General features: G+C 40.9%; 1 protein-coding gene across 8 annotated transcripts in view; it reads left to right on the top strand.

Annotated features, from left to right (window-relative positions):
* The first annotated feature begins 1105 nt into the window (after positions 1 to 1105).
* The window catches only part of SETX (senataxin), an 89206-nt gene continuing 68596 nt past the window's right edge, over positions 1106 to 21715 (top strand). For 4 of the 8 annotated variants that reach the window (XR_004301117.1, XM_032418184.1, XM_032418185.1 and 1 more), the window contains exons 1-6: positions 1756 to 1889; positions 2740 to 2855; positions 8061 to 8244; positions 9248 to 9458; positions 11632 to 11741; positions 20680 to 20899. Coding sequence is in view for 7 of the 8 variants with exons in the window: in XM_032418184.1 (XP_032274075.1) it covers positions 8068 to 8244; positions 9248 to 9458; positions 11632 to 11741; positions 20680 to 20899 (718 nt within the window). In the remaining variant the exon portion in view is untranslated. Of the gene's footprint in view, positions 1243 to 1755; positions 1890 to 2739; positions 2856 to 8038; positions 8245 to 9247; positions 9459 to 11631; positions 11742 to 20679; positions 20900 to 21715 lie in introns of those variants that run through there. The other 4 variants (XM_032418183.1, XM_032418182.1, XM_032418180.1 and 1 more) reach the window with 4 other exon arrangements.

Raw genomic sequence — 21715 nt, 5'->3', positions numbered from 1 at the left:
TTATATTAGTGGATTTTGTCTATTTAAAAAATGTATAATTTGTGCTAATCATCCTAAATGTTAATTTTATTCCTAATTTTGTATTCATGAAGGGGACCGTTGGGGGTCCTACAACTGCAGGGAGGCTGCCTGCTGAGCCCCTAACCCTAACCCTCAAATTGTGTAAGCTCTGGGCTCTACAAATCCTGAGTATACCCTGGATCAGTGAGTCACAAGACATAAAGTTGAGTGTAAAAAAACAATTTCCAGTAAAACGCATTTAGGGTAATTTCATAAAGTTAAAAAGCATGCAAATATATCAATATATCATTTACAGATTGAAAGCAAATGTGGTAGAATTAAAAGGCTCACAGAAGGCTCAGAGGCAGGATGAAATTGTGAATTGGGCACTTTTTGCCTTCATGAGCACGTTCCTCTTTAAAAATACCAAAACTATGACTATGTTGGTATAAAGACACATATGTTAACTATTAAAAGATTTGATCCAACCTAAACTTGCGCCTTTTTTTCTAATTTTCGAAGAAGTTAAAACATTTTCGTGTGTCTAGTGACAAAATACCCTGTTCAGTATTCAAGGTGATAATTCTGTCTCCGCCACGGTGGTGAGGAGCTTGACGTTTTACCAATACTCTTTCCCGTCTACTTTAGTCAAAACCTAAGTAATACATTCTGCAAGGGTCTACATGAAAATGGTGATGTCAGGGAAATGCGAAATCCAGGTTATTTATTTTTATCATCTTATCCATCTCTTAAATTTCTTGCCAATAGCCATCCAGAACCTCATTTCAGACCAGTATTCCGTAAACATAGTACTTTAATGAGGACACATACACAACTTCTTGTAACGAGTACGGTGTGCAACGGTTCTGTAACGTTCTTAAACACTTGGCGGGGGGAGGTGTGTGGCAGAGAAGCATCGAGAAACGAGGCGAGTAACGGTCGTTGGTCTCGCGCTGCACCGCGCGGTGCGGGGACAGTTCAGGTGCCACAACGGACAGGAGTGGGGGGAGGGGGGCCAAGCCACGCCCCCCTGCGGGAAGGTTTTCCCCGCCCGCCCACGCCCCCGGCCTCCATTCAGTCTTCGGTGACGGGTCCCTGCGGTGCGGCCGTCGCTGGCCCGCCAGTGCCCGCCGCTCCGGTCCTCGGTAGCGTCGGTTGGCACCGGTTTCCGCCTCCTCCATCAGAGTAGAGGCAGGTGGAGACACCTCGCCATCCAAGTCAGGGGTAGGCGGTCCAAACCGGGTATGCTTCCCAATGGTGTTTGCTGCTGTCTTTACTATACTTCGTGTATCCTTTTTCTGTAATACAGGGTGTATATATCCCAAAATTAGGTGTTGATTACATATCTTAGGTATTTAAAGGCGATAAAAAAAAGGGGAAAAAAAATCCTTCCTGATCTTTAACAGTACCTGAGGCGTTGAAAAGAGAAGAAAAGGGACGGAAAAAAAACGTAGTAGGGTAGGCGCGCAACCCGCCCCGGGATAGGCGCATCAGGGCGCGGCCCTTACCGGAAGCAAGTGCTGGGCGGGGCTGCGTTCACCGCTCCGCAGCCAATGCCCCTCCCTCCCCCAACACGGGCGCCCCCGATTGGCCGAGCCCGGCATCCCGGAAGTGACGCGAGCTTCTCGGCCTCCCCGCGGAGCCCGGGTGCGCCTCTTCCCACGCCCCGCCCCTCGGCGCACCAAAACAAGAAAGCTGCGGCGGGGGCGGGGCCTGCGTTTGGCCAACGCCGCGAGCGCGGGGGGGCGGCGCCTTCGCGCGCGGCGCCGCCGGGTTGGGTGGCCGGGTCGGGACGGAGGCAGCCGGGTGTGGGCCCGTACATCCGCCCTCGGCCGACTGTTGAGCCGAGGCATGGAGGTGGGCTAGCGGCCGACGCGAGGCCGAGCGGGGTGAGGCGAGCGGCGGGCTCGAGGCCGCGGGCCCGGCGGGCGTGAGCGCTCGCGCGCGACTAGTGCGCGCGGGGCCGCGTGGAGTAACCGCCGCGGCGCGTGAGGCCCGGGCGGGTGGGGGAGGGGCGGCGCGAGTGGGGCCGCTTCCCTCAGGAGGGCCGCGGCGCCGGAGGCGGGAGCAGCCCGCGGGCGCCTCCTGCAGCCCGGGGTCCCGGGCGTCGGGACCCCCGCCCCTCCCTCGCTGTCGTCTCCGCTGCGGTCTCGTGCGAGCTGCCTTTGGTCTGGCCACTGCGTAGTTTACTTGGGGATGAGTCGGGGGCTCGCGGGAGACAGTCTCCGTCCTCGCGCCCCGGCGTCCCTCTCCCCGTTTCGGAGAGTGTGCTTGTCCCGGATGGCCCTGCGCTCCCCACCTGAAGGCGCCGGCGGCCGGCGGAGGGGCTTTGTCCGCCTCCGCGCCTGCCGGGGCTGCAAGGGGCCGAAGACGCGCTCGGCCCTGCGGGAACGGCGTGGGGGCTGGAGGGGGGAAGAGCCCCCGGTTAGGAGGAAGAGTTACTGGCGGACCGAGGGCTCAGTTTACCTGCTCTCGCCGATTTGGGGGGTGTTGGACGAGGTGCCCAGCTGTTCTCTGCGCGGGGACAGTCCCCTATGGAGCCGGCCCCCCTGCGGAGTCAGAAGCGCACTCGCACCTTCTTCAGACTTGGGTGCCCACGGGCAGGCTGTTAGCCTCCCTGAGCCCGTGCCGTTTGACCGATTGGTACCAGCTGCCTCCACTTCATAGAATTGATGAGAATGACGCTCAGATGTCGTAGAAAAACCACTTCATCAGTTTTGTTTTTCTGTTTTATTTCAGAAATGTTCTCTTGGGGCCAGAGTCTGGGTATATGTGAGTGCAAATCCTCACCCATTCACAAATAAGCCTAGGAATCTCGACTGAGAGGATCACTTCTCTGTAGGCCATTAGCCCAGGTAATTATTTTTTAAACAAACGTTTAAGACATTTTTCCGTCACTTGATATGTCAAGCACTGGAGTAGAAATATACGAAACAGATCCTTGCCCTCACAGACTCCGACGTGGTGAGGATGGAGCAGGTGGGTGGCAGCGGTGGGAGACCAAAGTAAACAGCTCAAGTCAGCGCCCTAAGTGCAGTGACAGAAACGTATACAGAGTTCCCAGAGGATAGAAGAAAAGTCATCAAAGGCAGAGAGGATGGGTCAGATAAGCCCCCGGATATGGTGACACTCAGGGATGCACTGCACACAGGTAGCTCTCAACTCTTTATCAGAATAAGTGGGGAAGTTCTTTTAAAAAATGGAATCTGAATTTTATTTATCTCCTAAGTTCCTTCAGTGTCTCTGGTATGCATTTAGGGTTAAGAACCAGGGAGAGGGATGGAGGGCGGGTGTTCAAGGCAGTTGAAGGAGCTTCTATAAAGGCAGGGAATGCCAAATACCACCATTTTAGGAAGAGCAAGTGAGGGAGAATGGCAGGAAATGCCGAAGCCAGATTAGGGAGGGCCTTCTGTGGTGAGGTCAAAAATTAGAATTTTATCCCCAAACTGTAAGAATTCAAAACTCAGTTTTTGCTTTGCCCTTCAGCAGCATTTTGGAGGAAAAATTGGTGGATGAAACAAGAGCCAGAGACATTTAGGCTTCTGTAATCCACACAGATGGTGAAAATGTATTCTTCTGAGACGGTGGCAGTGTCACTGAGAATAAAGTGCAGATATAATAAGGGAGATGGGCTTTATGGAATTCATGAAGATGGGGGCTAAGGGAAGGCGAGTATAGGATAATTACCAGGTAACTGATTTGAAAACTGAAGGGATCATAATGTGAGCGTACAGGGTGAATAACAGATTTAAGCGGAGGGTTTTACTCTGTTTTTGACTTTGAGGTGCCTGTCAGGTGAGTAGAGGTTGACTTCATGTGGTTGGATATCAAATAGAAATTGTAGGTTGGGTTAGGCTGTCATTTATTGAGTGGCTCAATTACAGTTAAACGTTGCATTGAGAGTTTTACATACGTTCGCAGTCTTTGGGTGGTTTCATTATAGGTAGTAATGGAAGCAGTGGTTTGAATTAGGTTACCCAGAAAGAGGATGTCAGTGAAGAGTCCTGAGGCAAGCCTTTGGAAACTCTGATAATGAGAGGGAGAAAAAAGGAAGAGGTGATTGTGCAGGAGATGAGGTAGAGGAAGTGAAAGGAGATTGGTGTGTTGTCTTAGCTAAAAAATGCATGGTCAGCATTTCTGTATGCTTCACAGGCGGCAAGTAAAGAACGTCTGGGATTTGGTAAGACGTGGCAGTGAAATGTAAGGGTAGAAGCCAGATTGCCAGGGAGTTGAGGAAGTGAATCTAGATTACTTTTTCAAGAAGTTTAGCTGAGAAAGGTAGAGGGAAGTGATTGCTATTTAAAGTTTCTGGCCGGCTAATACTGAGAAATGATATCCTCAGGGCCAGTCTTTGGAAAGTCGGTCCATACTTCTGGTGAAGCATCCTATGTTACTGACAAATCAGCTCTCTTCTGATGCTCAGAGTGCAGCTCTTATTTCTGTCCTGCAGTTTGAGGGTTCCCTGGACACCACCATCTGTGGCTCAGTAATAGTTCCAAGCAGTTAAAATCTGAGGAAATGAACAGAACTGACTTTCAGAAGAACTGGGTTGTGCAAAAACTTACAGGATTTGTGGTCACCTACCTGCAGTTTTCTCTTAAAATAAAAATTACATTGTATATCTCATTTAGATTTTTGAGGCTTAACTATCAGGCCAGTGATGATTTTAGATTTGGGGACATAACCACCCATTTATGACCTTTCGAGAGGAATCATAGGAACTGTTTCTGTTGTTGACATGCTCTATAGCACTATTTTCTGTATTCTGGCACTCATGGCACTCATCTGTTATATGACAAGAAAATTTAGTCCTTTCTGGTGTATGGAAGTAGGCTAGCTCTTTGGGTGAGTGAAACAAACAGACTCCTTAATTTTCTTAATAGAAAGGTTTTGTTTTGTTTTGTTGGTTAAGTGTTAGTTATTTTAAAGTTACACCAGTTTATTTGTACTTCAGATCCTTAATTTTTTCAAAGTTTTTATTGACTGCACAAATCCTGCTTGACACAACTGATGATGTTTGAGAAATCTCCGAGGAGTTTCACTTTCTATTCTTAGATCTTAGATCTTCTAAGTTCACTCCCCACTTTGAATTAGATCACCAGAAAAAACAGCTTCTGTAGACTTCTAACTTCCGAGTATTTATGATATTGGCATTTTAGGTGTAAGAAACTCTTCTTTGAATAAAATAATTTTATATTCTGCAAAACCATAATATCTGTTATATTACTTGGTATTCCCTAGTTTGCTGCACGCTTGCACAGGGTGGGCATTAGTAGAATGTACTTGAATTAGAATTAGTGTCAGGAAAGAGTAGGATTCTCTAGCTGAACCAGCATACTTTTTTTATTTTTCAAGTGAGGACTGTGTAACTCACATTATTTTTTTGCTTTGCTTTTCAGGAAGCTCCTAATTTAGGACTTAGTGAAATCTTCTTATAAATGAGTTTTGATTTCTCCTTTTTAATGTCCTTTTCTGTATGTTTTCTGAATGTCCCTTTTTATATGTCCTTTTCAGCTTTAATGTTGAAAGTCACCCTAATTTCTTTGCATGAAGAAAGCATACAATTAGTACTTTAATAAATTAATTTTAAAAATTCACAAGACGGGCGCCTGGGTGGCTCAAATGGTTAAGCGTCTTGCCTTCAGCTCAGGTCATGATCCCAGGGTCCTGGGATCGAGTCCCGCATCAGGCTCCCTGCTCAGCAGGAAGCCTGCTTCTCCCTCTGCCTCTGCCTCTCTCTCTCTCTGACTTTCATGAATAAATAAATAAAACATCTAAAAAAAAAATTCACAAGACAAATCGTGTATTTGATTTTACTTACGCATTTATATATAATTCTTTAATCAATGATGTAAGAAGAAAATAAGGAATTTTTTTAAAAAACAGCTTATTTTAGGAATTGGCAGTATGCCAAAAAAGGCTCTGCAGTGAAATACAATTTCTATCAAGAGGTCATTGATTTCCCGTTAGCAGAGATTTTGCACTCTTGAGTTTAGGATGATAATGCATTTGAAAACATCACACTGCCGGGTTTCTGTATCCAAATATTTAATGACTTGGTCATGTTTCTTAACCTTTTATTGTCCCTTCTCCCTCTCTGAAAGGAAACATTTTAGACATTCTTTCCTATGAGTTTCCCGTGAATTTTAAACCACCAGTACGTTGTATATCTCTTTATGTACTTTATGCATAAAGGTAGGACTTTTTTGTGTCCCACTAACCAATTTTCATCTCCTTGAGGATGATGTCACCCCTGATGAGAATGCCTGGGTTAGGTCCATCCTGTTATGAAATGGACTTAATTGTTAGTGTATAGTTTACAGTTGGGTTTGCAGCTTGTTTCCCATTAATTAGGATGATATTTTATATTCATTGGGTAGTTAATTTAAGATCAAATTTCTGAAGATCAGTCTTGTTGGATATTTTTCTGGGCCAATTCCCAATAAATCATCATTTTCATATGAAAGAACACTTGCTTCATTCTTCTTGGGTGTGGTTTTCTTCCTTGTTGCAGACTGGCTGATAGCTGTGTAGATAATTGTCACTTTGGGTTTGTCTGATGTTTTTCTCATGAATAGGCTGGGGTTATGGGTTTTGGAGAAGCATCCTACAGCATTGAAGTTCCTTCCTCAGTACATTAGGTGAGGGGTTATCAACTCCAGTGAGGTGAGCCTTGAGTACTTGGTTAAGTCTGTGTTTGCCAGATGTCTCCACTGTAATGTTATAGTATCTCCCTTTCCATACTCTCTTTGGTGGTGAGTCAGCAAGTCCAGCCCACATTCAAGATGGGGTGGGATTAAGCTCCACCTCTTGGAACAGAGTATGTGTATGTATTATTTGGAATTCTTCTGTAAGGAAGGTTGGTCTCCCACATTTGTTTATTCATGCAGTCATTTATTTATATCCGTGTGGACTCAGGTATATCTATACTGTGGGTTATAATCCACAATTACATTGTTATTTTGTTGATCAAATTGTTTCAGCTTTGGCCATCCAGAGCTCTTTGAGGTTGGCTCCAGTGTTCCTTTGACATGCCCACATCCTTTTGTATTTTGAGTATTTCCAGGCTCACCTTGTATTTTTGTTTAGTCATAACACATCGTTTACTGATGATGAGCTTTGTATTTACCTTTGTATGCATTTAGTTAAGAATAAAAATATAGCATCTTATTTTTATTACACCTCATTGGAATTGGAGATCTCTTTGGATTTTGGCTTCCATCCTATTTGCTAATCCACTCGGTTCTGTGCCGTCTGTAGTTCTGATAAACCTGCCTCATTCGTGCATCTTTATTCAAACCTTTGACACATTTGGTTCTTGGGATTTCCTCTTGTTTACTGGTACCTTCCTGTTACTTTGCTCTTTTTGAGACTGCTAGGATTTGGAAAATTACTTTATCTTAACCCTTTCACATGAGTTTGGATGGTGGAGGCTCTGATGTTATTACAGAAACAAAAAGTTGGAGATAGTAAAAAATGGTATTAAACTTAGTAGCAATAGGTTGTTAACATTTGTAGCTGTTACAGCCTACAGTGGGGTTCATACACACCGTGTGCAGATTCTTGCACCTCTGCTTTCTAAACCAGAGAACATTCTCTTGAGTTTTGTTATTGGTATGGATTAATATGGATTTTTCTATTTCCATGGATTTCTGGAAAAATGTCTTCTAGGCATGTAAAGGTTTTCTGAACTTTTGACTTGGCTCCAGTACATCACTAGAATACTTCAAAATCTATACTTTGAAGACATTGATAAGTTTTTGTCTCTGTAATTTTCCATCAGTACTACACAGTTTTGAGCTTTCTCTATAGTACAGTTGTGTATTGTGTGATTTTTTTTACTAACAAAGTACTTTCGTTTCATATTTTTTATGTGTCAAAGATAAAGTTTTTAAGAGTGGGTTCAAATTTGAGTTCATTCAGTAATTGATAAGCTGACCAGGAGAACATTCTCCATGTGGTGGAGGCATATTTTAAGTTAGAGATGAGGGTCACACAGGAGAGGCCTGAAGTGTTGTTATTTTTCTTTATTCTTTAGATATTGTCTCTTCTGGGTACAGGTGCAGAATGAGCACATGTTGTTGGTGTACGCCAGGTGGCATTTCCACCGTTGACTTCCTACAGCGCTATGCATCCGAGACCCACTCCAGTGAGTTTCAAACAGCTGATGAAGACCTCTGCTACTGCTTAGAGTGTGTGGCCGAATACCACAAAGCAAGGGATGATTTACCATTCTTGCATGAGGTAATTTACATTTGATGAACAGTACTTTTCAGAGCTTGATTACGAGGAAGAGGAGAAACCTGAACTCTTTTGGAATCATTCAGGAAACAGGATTGATGGATGGAATTGAATTGAAACCTTAAGTAGAATTTTAGGATCCCTCACTTTTAGTCATCGTGATATAAAGCAATTTTATGAAATGACGTATGGGTTTTTTTCAGTTTATGTTTTTAAGGCTGTATATTTGATAGTGTTACATTCATGTATCTGAATGGCTTGGGTTATTTTATTGGTTGATTCTTTTTTCTCTTTTCATTTTTTAATGGATAAATGGTATAAACTTCTAAGGGCAGGTGTATTTGCTGGTCATCGTAAACAAAGTGAAACATATTTTAAATATGTGGCTTTGAATATTTGGTTTATTACATGAAAAACACAATCAGACTGTAGAGATATGTGCAGATACAGAGAAGGGAGGAGAGGTTGATTAGTTATGAATCTGTTGAGACAACCTTTGCTAAGTTTCCTAGTTACGAAGCTAACCAGTGTCTGTGCTAAAGCTAATGTTTTAAGGTGGGTACCTATGGCTGGACCATGGAAGTGAAGACAGAGAAGGCCTGGTCATGCCTTTGACAGAGAAGCTCCAACTTCTCATCCCCCCCTTTTTTGGGGGAGTGGGCATGGAGCCCAGTGCAGGGCTTAAACTCCCGACCCTGAGATCAAGAGCTGGAGGCTTAACCACCTGAGCCATCCAGGTGTCCCATCATTCCCTTTTTAATAGTTGATAAGGGATGTTGAGATATTTATAACAAAACTCTTCAAGGGCAGTGTTTACACATCTCACGTTGTATGTACTCATATATCATAAAAGTGGCCTTATTTAGGAACTGTTTTCTTCAGATCTAATGTGATATCTATTACTTCTTTAAACTTCTGTTAGAAAGCTTTCTAAAAAGATCATGACATCCAGTGTTCTGTTGATAATAAGATATAAAGCGTACTACCCATTTTTCTTTTTCTATAGGTTTTATGGGAATTAGAAACCTTACGTCTCATAAATCACTTTGAAAAATCCATGAAGGCAGAAATTGGAGATGATGATGAATTGTATATAGTAGACAACAATGGAGAGGCACAACTGTTTGACTTTACTGGCCAAGACTTTGAAAATAAGCTTCGAGTTCCTCTTCTTGAAATACTGAAATATCCTTACCTGCTTTTACATGAGCGTGTTAGTGAGTATCGTGGGTGTTCTACAAGTTTTATCAGTCTTTTTTAAGAATTGTAAAAGCTTAGTTTTATCTGTATTGAAAATCTGCTTGTTAAACATATAATTAGGATACTTCATACTTTCTCCCAACATTGTAAGTATGGAAGTTTCCAAACATACAGAAAAGTGAACGATACGGTGAACACCATGTATGCATCGTGTAGATTCTCCAGTTGCTAACATCTTACTCTATTTGCTTTATCACACATTTACTCATCTGTCCTTTAGTTAATTTTTGTTCTTGTAATTTGTCTATAGCAGAGTTTCTCAACATTGGCATATTGACATTTTGGACTGGATACTTCTTCATTGTGGGGGCTGTGCTGTCCATTGTAGGGTGTTTAGCAGCATCCCTGGCCTCTGTCCACTGATGCCAGTAGCCCTCTGCTCTTCCCACTACCCATGTTGTGATGACAACCAGACTGTCTCCACATACTGCCAGATGTCCCTTGAGCCTTGAGTGGTGGGCGGGGAGCGGGGCGCCATGGAGGCAAAACTGTCTGTGGTTAAGAACTACTGGTCTGTAGTAATTTTCACTAATTACTAAGGTGTGGCATATTATTGGTGCATAGATTTGGGTCATTTATATTTGCATTTCTTAATGTGAATCTTATAAAAGTGAAGACATTTTTGTGATCTAACAAAATAGCAATACTTTTTTCCCCCCCCCAGATAACAATACCTTTAAGCTGTCTAGGATCTAGTCCATATTCAGATTTTCCCAGTAGTTGCAAAATGAGGTTTTTGGCTGGTTTGTTTAAATAAGAACCAATCAGGGACCATATGTTGCCTTGGTTCATATTTTGTACATCTCTTTGAATCTAAAACAGTCAACTTGTACACATACACATTTTTTTTTTTTTGCCATAATGTTGACTATATGAGACCATATAGTTACCCTGTAGAATAATGTATAATGCACTTTCTGGATTTTTTAGATTGCTTACTTGTGATGTTATTTAACTTCTTTATTCTCTGTATTTTCAGTAAACTGAAACGTAGATCTAAAGATTTGGTTAGATACATCAATTCTTTCTAAATAAGTTTAATTAGGTTTTAAAATTCTAACAAGTCAGTTTTCAAGCATTTATTAACAGATACTCTATCCAAGAAAATTACATAAATGATCATTTTTCACCAAATACACCTATGTAGCCAGCACTCAGAACAAGAAACAAACCATCAATACCCAAGCACTTCCTTCATGCTTTTCCTGTTATTATCACTGTTTCCCAAAGCCATCCTCCGTCACTAACAATATTCTTTGAAGTTTGAGAAAGTAAAGCTGATTGATTAGGTAGGGTAAATGTAGGAGTCTATTTAGGATACTTCTGAAAGGGTAGTGAAGAGATTTCCATAAAGCAGCAGGAATCAGAACAGTGTAAGCATAGATAGACTTAGGGAACTGCATTGAGTCCGGAAATGAACCAGTCATATTTGGGAAGCTTGTTTGATGATGGTAGCTTTTCAAACCAGTGGAGAAGCTGTATTAGTCAATAAATGAGAGTAGGACAAAATAGCCATTTGAGGGGAAAGCTCACTTTATCACTAGTACTAAATAAAGCCCATGTGGATCAAAATGTAAAATGCTAATGGAACTGGACTGATATCCATGCTTCTAAGAAGATATCCTATGGGTATAATTATGCCAAATGTAAGAAAAAATGTGTATACCAGTAAAGTCAGGGTAGTTTATAGGAACACACCATGATCAGTCACACTAGACTAGTCTTTCAGATAGGTAAATACTGTTACATGATCAGCATTTTAATGCCTCATTTAAAAAAAAAAGAAAGGAACCGGGGCGCCTGGGTGGCTCAGTTGGTTAAGCGACTGCCTTCGGCTCAGGTCATGATCCTGGAGTCCCTGGATCGAGTCCCGCATCGGGCTCCCTGCTCGGCAGGGAGTCTGCTTCTCCCTCTGACCCTCCCCCCTCTCATGTACTCGCTCTCTCTCATTCTCTCTCTCTCAAATAAATAAATAAAATCTTTAAAAAAAAAAAAAAATAAATAAAAAAAAAAGAAAGGAACAACTTTATTTACTTACAGAACAACCAAAGGAGCCATATTTAGGGGGTTTTGATAAGCTGATAAGATTTATGTCTTTTATTTACTGGCTTTTTTTTTTTTTTTTTTTAGATGAATTATGTGTTGAAGCACTTTGTCGGATGGAACAAGCTAATTGCTCCTTTCAGGTTTTTGACAAACATCCAGGCATCTATTTGTTTCTGGTCCATCCCAATGAAATGGTGAGTATGAGTAGTAGGCAATGAAAGGACGTATTTTTTGCACATATAGATAGTTATAATAGAGGGTTTGGGTGTATATTTTGTTTAAAATATTAAACTGTTAAAAATATGTGTACTCACACCCCTCAAAAGGTAAATGTTTCTGGGGAGCAGCAATGGAGCAGAAACACAGAGTGATAAACAGTGGAAACCTGTAGGCCTGGGTAGCTGTAGGTAGCCGGGGATACAGTTTGTCAGGATAACAGGAGTTCCAAGTGTACTCCAGGCAAGGCAGAGGACCAGGGTCAAGGCCTGTGCTCAGCATAAAGGTGAGATGCCCCTGCCTGTGAAAGAAAATGGACAGAAAGTATAGCCAGGTGCCCTCTGGGCCTGGCCTTTTACAGCTGCATAGCAGTAGAGGAAGCAGGTCCAGCCGAGCCTGCACGACCCGGGCCAGGCCCTCACAGGTTTTGTGACTGAGTCTTCAGTGTCCTTTAAGTGACCAGTGGTTGGGAGTCCTGAGCTGCTGGTGTTAGACTGCTGATGAAGTCCTTGAGAGAGAAGAATTCAGAAGATGTTGTCAGGAATATATAAAGTTGATTGAATACTGTGGTAAAGTTTATTATTTTAAAAAAAACCCAGTAAGTTCAAGGAAAGTGAATATATCAATAATAACTTGGACTAGGTGGTATCAACGTGATGAGGTTGGCAGGCAAGGAGATGAAAGATGTGAGAGCATGCATGCGAGGTTCTCATCTGGTTAAGGGCAGAGCTAGGTAGTGAATTATCTTAAATAATGAATTTATTTAGAAAATGCTTTAAAAGAAATAGAAAAAGTTTGTACATATAAACAGGTTTAAAGATACCTTTTGCAAAAAGTTTGTGTAAAAAGTTGATGTAAGAGATGGAAAAACAACTAATAGGCAAATACTGACCTAAACAAAGTGGTGAAGCTATTGTAATATCAAATAAAAAAGACATTTGGATAAGGATGGATAAGGTTACTACATAATAAAAATTCAATTCATCAAGACCATATAGCATTTTTAAACAAGTAATATGCTGGTTAAAATAGGCTCAAGTAAATGATATGCAGTTATTGGTAGAACTACGGGAAGGGATAGTAGACTCATTATTGTAAAAGATTTCCGTGTCCTCCTCTTCAGTATTGAATCAATAGATCAATAAAGACCCCAGCAAGGAAGGGAATATATATATAAGATAGTTTACAGACGTAACCTAATGAATATATATGTGAACTGGGCGTCTAACCATTTTTTCAAATACATGTTGAACATGACAAAAGTGATCACATACTAAGCCATGATAAATGTTTCAGCACATTTCAAGGACTACCATGATCTCTGATCATAACACAATTTAGATAGAAGTTAATGAAAAGATAAATGAGTTTCCACATTTTGAAATTAACATATGCTAAAAAAGAAATCATCAAGACTTAAGAATACCCAGAACTGAATCCTAATGAAGATGTTACATAAAAAAATTATAGGATGTAGCAAAAGAGGTGCTTTCAGGGAAATTTATAACTCTAAGTAATTAGAGAAATAAAGAAAGCTTCAAAATTTATGAGCTGATTATTCAGAATAGATTATCCTCATTTTATGTTTGTCTTTCCAGAAAAAGAATACTCTTAAATTTATTCTATGAAGCAGGTAACAAGATACAAATAACAAAAACATAACAACATAAAAACATAAATAATAAAAAGACATAATAACAAAAACAAGACACCTAAAACATTAAGGTTAAATGATGGTCATTAATATGCAAAAATCTTAAACAAAATATTAGAAAATCTATAAATAGAATTTCACCTTACTAACAAGTTAAAAAACTCATATGGTTGATTGGATGCAGAAAAACCATTTGATAAAATTCAGCACCCATTCAGATTAAAAATGCTTAGCAAATTAGGAATGGAAGGGAATTCTATAAGCTGATGAGTTGTATCTGTAAAAAACCTAAAGGAAACATTATCCAAACTGACTAACTTTTAGTGAGGCATTCCCTTTAAAATCAGAAATAGACAAAGGTGCTCACTATCACCACTTTTTGTAGAGTGTTAAGTTGGGGTTCTGGTCAATGCAGTAAAAAAAATTAGAAAAAGAAATGAGAGGCATTAGAATTTGAAAGGAAGAAGTAAAAATGATATAATTTGTAACAATAAGATCATTTACTTAGGAAACCCCAAAGAATCTACAAGTTTTGAGAAATAAGTGTTTAACAAGGTGATTATTTACAGAAGTCTCTTATTTCTGTACACAGCCAGCCAAAAATTAATAAAGATAAATTTCCATTTATTACAGGTTCAGAAAATATTAAATACCCAGGCATAAATCTAACAAAGATATGGAACTTCTACAGGAAAATCATAAAACTTAATTAACACATGAAAGAGAACCTGAATAAGTAAAGAAAGACCCTGTGTTTTTTGTTTTGTTTTGTTTTTAAGATTTTATTTATTTGAAAGAGAGAAAGACAGGGAATACAAGCAGGGGGAGTGGGAGAGGGAGAAGCAGACTCCCCACGGAGCAGGGAGCCCGATGCGGGGCTCAATCCCAGCACTCTGGGATCATGACCTGAGCCAAAGGTAGACGCTTAACGACTGAGCCACCCAGGCGCCCCTAGACCCTGTGTTCATAAATAAGAAAGCTTAGTAATAGAAAGATCTGTCAGTTTGCCCCAGATTGATCTATAGATTCAGAGTGTTTCTAAATAAATTCCAGCAGGGTTTTTAATGTAACACATTAAGATGTTTCTAAAATATGTATATGGAAGAGGAAGGATCCAAAGTTGCCAAGACATTTCTGAGGATGAGGGAGACTTACCATGAAGCTCTGCTAGTTAAGACAATGTGATAGTGATGTGCAGACAGATACTTTGGCCAGTGGTATACAATAGAGACTCAAACAGACTCACTCATATTTAGATCTTTGGTATTTGATAGAGATGATGCATCAGATCAATGGGGAAAAGAAGGACTGGAAATGGAAGTGATACAAAGGAATCTCTATGGAGGAAATCATATTTTTAAGTCATATACTTAAAACATCAAGTATTTAAACACTCGAGGTTAAATGTCAAAAATAAAGGGGCGCCTGGGTGGCTCAGTCGTTAAGCATCTACCTTCGGCTCAGGTCATGATCCCAGGGTCCTGGGATCAAGCCCCGCATCTGGCTCCCTGCTCCGCGGAAAGCCTGCTTCTCCTTCTCCCACTCCCCCTGCTTGTGTTCCCTCTCTCACTGTGTCTCTCTCTGTCAAATAAATAAATAAAATCTTTAAAAAAAAAAAAAAAAGTCAAAATGGGCAAACTCTTGGCAGAAAATATAGGTATATATCACTGAGATTTTAAGGAAGGAAAGCATTGGTTATAAAAGGAAGGCTGATAAACGTGACTGTATCAAAATTAAGAACTTTTGTTTATCAAAAGACATCTTAAAGTGAAAAGACAAGTTAAAAATTGGGAGAAGCTGTAAACAACACTAACAAAACCCCAAAAGAAAAGTGGAAGAAGACCTGAACAGGCATTTCCCAGAAGAGGAAGTTCTGTGGCTAATAAACATATGAAGGACAGTTTGACATTAATGACAAGGAAATAGCAAAACCACAGCATTTTGTAGTGTGTGCTAGTTTGAGGCTATAAGTATTAGGATGTGGATCTGCAGGACCTCATTGCTGGTAGAAGTGTAAATTGGGGCAGCGCCTTAGAGATTAGTTTGGCTTCGTCTAAATTTGAACATTCCTATGTCCCATGATCTAGCAGTTTCTTTCTTTTTTTTTTTTTTTTTTTAGATTTTATTTATTTATTCATAAGAGACAGAGAGAGAGAGAGGCAGAGGGAGAAGCAGGCTCCCCGTTGAGCAGGGAGCCCAATGTGGGACTCGATCCCAGGACCCTGGGGTCACGACCTGAGCTGAAGGCAGATGCTTAACCATCTGAGCCACCCAGGTGCCCCATCTAGCAGTTTCATTCCTGAGTGTGTATGTAAGAGAGATACTCTTGATCATTTGTAACAGGAGGTGTATATAAGAAATTCCATAGCACACTACTTAGAATTCACAAAAACCTGCAAACAACTGGGATGCCTGGTGGTGGGGGAGTCTGTGAATAAACTGTGAAGTATCTCCACATGGGAATATCATGTAGCAATCTAAACAAACTATCAACTTGAAACAAAATAAGTGAATCCTGGTAATATAACATTAAGTGAAATAAAGTTTCAGAAGATTCCATATAGGAGGAAACTCTTTTTATAAAGTTAGAAATAAAATGAATATTTACAGGTAGATACCACAACTATATAAAAAATAAGGGGATGAAGAACATGGTATTCGAGATGATGGTCACCTCAGGTTGGAAGGGGCAGGAAGATGGGGGGGGATGGGCCCCATATAGTTAGATGCATGTTACAGTAAAGGGGCCTTAGTTTTTGTGTTGGATGATGAGTTTATGGATGCATGTTGTATTAATAATAAAAATTTAAATTTAAAAGTGGGCTACGCATGGACCAAAGATAAAAGTGTGTCATGAATAAAAGGTTATAGTCTAATTCTGAAGTCTTGTTCCCTAACCCTCATCCAAAAAAGATGTCAGCAAAAGACTTCAATTTCTGTCAGTCTAGTGTCTCTATAAACTGAAAAATGTTCCTCCTCCAAAATACTTACGTATGCCAGGTAAAATGTGACAGGGTTTATAGGCTTGTCCCAAGAAGGTAGAGTGTAATGGACAGGGAACTGGAACCCAGAGTAGAAGGTGGACAGTGAAGCCACAGGCATCCAGAGAGTGTTAGCCAAAGTTAGTAAAACCTTAAAGTATATGTTTAACAGATGTATATTAAGCTGTTGGGATAGGGAGTTAGAGGCTCTACCATAAAACAGACTTGAGGGCGCCTGGGTGGCTCAGATGGTTAAGCGTCTGCCTTCAGTTCAGGTCATGATCCCAGGGTCCTGGGATCGAGTCCCACATCGGGCTCCCTGCTCCTTGGGAGCCTGCTTCTCCCTCTGCTTCTCTCTCTCTTTGTCTCTCATGAATAAATAAATAAAATCTTTAAAAAAAAAAATAAAACAGACTTGATGGGCCACACCCTTAGTCGAAAAGGTAGTAGAAAATAATTCACAGATGACAGAAATGTGTTTGTCTCTGAAATCTGGGTGAGGAGAAAAGGCTTCCCTGAAAATTTGTAACCAAAGCCCTCTCTTCATAAGAGAAGTTCCTGTTTGCCTGCTTGCTTGACACTTGCAGAAACCATTGCAGATCCTTTCCAGAGGGACACATCAACTGAGTCCTTGCCAGATTCCCACAGGTATATCCCAATGAAGGTACCAAAATTAAAACAACAAAACCACTGTGTGTGAGTGGAAATAAAAATGAGCAAGTGTACCCAAAGAACTCCTTTATTAGAATGATCAGATACAGAATATAAAGTGCTTCAGTAGAAGGGAGACTTGAAAACCCACTATCAAAAGACCAGGAATATTTTTTAAAGATTCAATTAAAATATGTAGAAATGAAACACATAAAATTAAACACTTTAGATGGATTGAACGGCTAGTTAGGTGTGCCTGAAGAGAGAATTAATGAATTTAGAAGATGAACAGGTTACTTTAGAAAGCAGACAGACAAAGGGATGGAGGGGGAATGCTGAAAAGGCAGGGTACAGTGGGAAGATCTAATCTCAGTTCGCTCTGTTGGCGAAGGAAAGAATCGGCATGATAAAGAGGTGATGGTGCGTTATTTTTCAGTCAGTGAAAAACGCAGATAGGCATGCTCACAGATCCTGAGGTGGAGAAATAAAAGAAAAATCCACACCAATGCACACTGTAGTAATACTTCAGGATACTAAAGACAGAAAGGTTTTAAAGGAGCCAGAGAAAAGACTACCTACGAGAGAGCTGCAGTTAGCTTCTCAGTCATAGGAATAAAACCGACGATGGAACAGTGTCTTCCCTGTGCTGAAGAATGGGAGCTGTCCATCTAGAAGCAAGCGCCCAAGAGAGAAGGTGAAATAAAGACCTTTCAAACAGCTCGGGTCCTTTACCACCAACAGTCTGTGCAAAGTCAGCGTCAGCCTTTTCACCTTGTTTGGGCAATCCTAAGTATTACATGACATACTGCTTTCTTGGATAAAGGCTTTTCATGACTGTGAATATTCAGGTCTACTGTGTTTCAGGTGCAGTATTGTGTAGTTTCCGGATGTTAACTCATTAAAACCTTACAGCCCACATTTCATAGATGAGGAAACTGAATCAGTTACACAGACTAGCGTGTGGTGACCAGGGTGTGTAGATAGGCGGCCGGGCTCCAGAGCCCCTAGGTTTGGTTTGGTTTTTTTAACTGTTTGGAAGTACTTTCCCACTTTCAGAAAATTCTCAGGAATAAAATACCTGTATCATCTTAAGCCATATTCACTAATTGTTAGTGTCTCCATTTGCTTTATCATTTGCTTTCAAGTGACACAGCTTTTTTTCCGAACCATTTGAAAGTCGGTTTCATCCCTCTGTGTGCTTTACCGCTAAGTACTTCATGTGTATCTCTTGAGAAGAGGATCTTCTCTTTCTGTAAGGACAGTGTTACAAGCTTCAGTGAATTTTGCACTGATTTAGTAATGTCTGTCTTCCAGCTGTACCATGTGCTCTCCAGTGTTCTTCGTAGTGTTTCCCCCCGTGCTCCAGTATCCGGGTCAGGATCAGCTCTTACACGTAGTTATGTTGCCTGAGTCTCCCTTCATCTGGACATCTTATGACATTTCTGAAGAGTGCTGTCATCCCTGTTCCTGCACCTTTTATTTATTTATTTATTTTTAAAGATTTTATTTATTTGACAGAGACACAGCGAGAGAGGGAACACAAGCAGGGGGAGTGGGAGAGGGAGAAGCCGGCTTCCCGCTGAGCAGGGAGCCCAATGCAGGGCTCGATCCCAGCACCCTGGGATCACGACCTGAGCCGAAGGCAGACGCTTAACAACTGAGCCACCCGGGCGCCCCTCCCTGCACCTTTTAAAAAGTAGAATGCTCCTCATTTTGGGTTTGTCTAATGTTTCTTACTTGTTAGAGTCAGGCTATGCATTCCCAGCTGGGGTACTCCATAAAAGTGATGTGATGTCCTTCTCAGAGTGTCCTATAACAGACGCGCATCATATCATTTGCCCTTTGTGGTTATGTTAATTTTGATCAGCTGGTCAAGGTGTTGTCCAGTTTCTTCACTGTATATTTTCTGTTTCTTAGATACTGGAGATCACAGAAATGCCCTGCTCCTCACCAAAGTTTTCTCCTATATTTAGTGCTAACTGATGCTTTTGCCTGAACCAGTTTTTCTAAGATTGTGAAGTAATTTTCCCATCCAGCACTCAACACATTTACCAGTTAACACGTGACATCGATTGTACTATAACCGGGAGCTTTTGCTTTTCTCCCATTTATTTACCTATTTATTACCAGTATGGACTCATGCATTCCTTTGTATCTTTTCCAAAAGTTTAAAATTCATTACTTATGTTGGTATAGAGCCAGTCCATTCCTACATCCATTAGCTCTATATTTTTCAAACTTTTTTGACCATAACCTATGATAAAAGGTGTTTTTCATTGAGTACACATATACATATGTGACGCAAACATTTCCCAAAATAATACTCCTAACATGCAGGATGCATGCTGATATTTTTCTGTTCTATTTTATTAGTTTTTTAAGGTTGGTCATGATTACTAAATTTAATTCGTAGCTTACAAGAAAATTTTTTAAAGATTTATTTATTTTAGAGAAAGAGCGGGGGGCAGGGAGCTTGGTTGTGGAGGGACAGAGGGAGAGGAAGAGAGAATCTTTTTTTTTTTTTTTTTTTATTTGACAGAGAGAGAGAACAAGTAGGCAGAGAGGCAGGCAGAGGGAGAGGGAGAAGCAGGCTCTCCGCCAAGCAGGGAGCCAGAGGTGGGGCTCGATCCCAGGACCCTGGGATCATGACCTGAGCTGAAGGCAGCCGCTTAACTGACTGAGCCACCCAGGCGCCCCTAGGAAGAGAGAATCTTAAGCAGACTCCACACTGAGTGCAGAGTCCGACACGGGGCTCTATCTCATGACCCTGAGATCATGACCTAAGCCAAAACCAAGAGTTGGATGCTTAACCGACTGTACCACCCAGGCACCCCTTGCCCACGAGAAATTTAAAATCACTTGTCTATGCTATATTGACATTTAGAGGTGACTTGATTTCTTCTGAGGCTCCACTTTTTCCCCCCTCTTAACTTTCTGTTATGGAAAATTACAAACATACAAAAGTAGAATGATATAATGAACCCTTATATATCCATCACTGAGCTTTATGAGTTATCACTACATAGCCAATATTCTATATCCCTTTGGATTACTTAGAGCAAATCTTAGACATCAGAGCATTTCATCCATAAAATACTTCAGTATGTCTCTAAAGATAATGACTTTTTAAAAAAAATTCGTATCACCACACCTAAAATAATTCCTTAATATATTTCTTTTTTTTTTTTTTTTATGAAAAAAGATTTTTATTTGTTATTTGAGAGAGAGAGAGAGAGCACAAGCAGGGGGAGCTGCAGAGGGCGATGGAGAAGCAGGCTCCCTACCAAGCAGGGAGCCTGAAAGGGGCTTGATCCTAGGATCCTGGGATCATGATCTGAGCCTAGGGCAGACGCTTAACTGATTGAGCCACCCAGGTGCCCCTGTATATTTCTAATCAGTGGTTAAGTGATTATCTCATAAATGCTTTTTTAGGGTCCAAATGAGGATAAAATAAGGTCCAAGCATGGCGTTACTAGTATCTTAGGCAGTCCCTTAACCGACTGAGCCACCCAGGCCACCTGTATCTTAGGTCTTGTAAAATCTACAGAGAATCCGATTTTCTTAACTAGGTTCTTGCTGCATGTAGACAATTATTTGTTGAATGAAGTAGTGAACATGTTATGCCTTTAGGTTCGGCGTTGGGCTATCCTGACCGCAAGAAATTTGGGAAAAGTGGACAGAGATGATTATTATGACTTGCAGGAGGTTTTGACTTGCCTTTTTAAAGTCATTGAATTGGGGCTTTTGGAAAGTCCAGACATTTATACTTCTTCCGTCCTCGAGAAGGGTAAACTGATTCTTCTGCCCTCACACATGTATGATACCACCAACTACAAAAACTATTGGTTAGGTAAGTACTGTTCCTACACAAATATAACTAGTATTTTTCATGATTCTTAATGAGTATCCTGCAAAGGAAGTGGTTTCTTGGTGATCTGATCAAGGATTTCATAGTTCCCAATTCTTGTTCTGTTGTTAAATTGACTTCGCCATTACATATCCTGTTTTTAAACATTATTTATCCTAGAAACCATCTTTGTAAGAGGTACATGTTCGAGTATGGCAACTAAATCTTTAAAGCGATACTATATATAACAAGATAATAGTATAACAGTTGACTTTAATGGGGTTTGATATATTTTAAAGAGATTTTCCCATCTGTAAAATATTGCCTGGTTGAAAGAGATAATAGCTTTGGTTTTTCAGCAGGTTCTACACTGACTCAAAATAGTTCTACTCTACTTTACTGATTCTGAGTCTTACAGTCATGTGTCATATTTGGCAGTGATGAGTACTCAAAATATGGTGATCTTAAAATTGAAGGCACCTTAGATTTGAGGAAATACAAATTGTGTGGTAGTCGTCATAGCAGTTGTTTTCTAGCCAGTTTGTACCATTTTCCCTTTTTACTTTCAAGTCAGTCTAAAGTCCTGTTACTTGGGAGCAGTTGTGTATGACTGTCTCAGACTTAAATGTTTGAGGAACTGGATACTGGTTTGCTTCATTTTACCGCCTTGTTATTCTTTTTTTTATAATTTTCTTAAGGATTTTTATTTATTGAGAGAGAAGGATAGAGAGAGAGCATGAGAGGGAGGAGGGTCAGAGGGAGAAGCAGGCTCCCTGCTGAGCAGGGAGCCCAATGCAGGACTCGATCCCAGGACTCCAG

The sequence above is a fragment of the Phoca vitulina genome, unplaced genomic scaffold, assembly GCF_004348235.1.
Source record: "Phoca vitulina isolate PV1807 unplaced genomic scaffold, GSC_HSeal_1.0 scaffold21, whole genome shotgun sequence".
NCBI lineage: Eukaryota > Metazoa > Chordata > Mammalia > Carnivora > Phocidae > Phoca > Phoca vitulina.
This window is presented reverse-complemented; position numbering and strand designations above follow the sequence as displayed.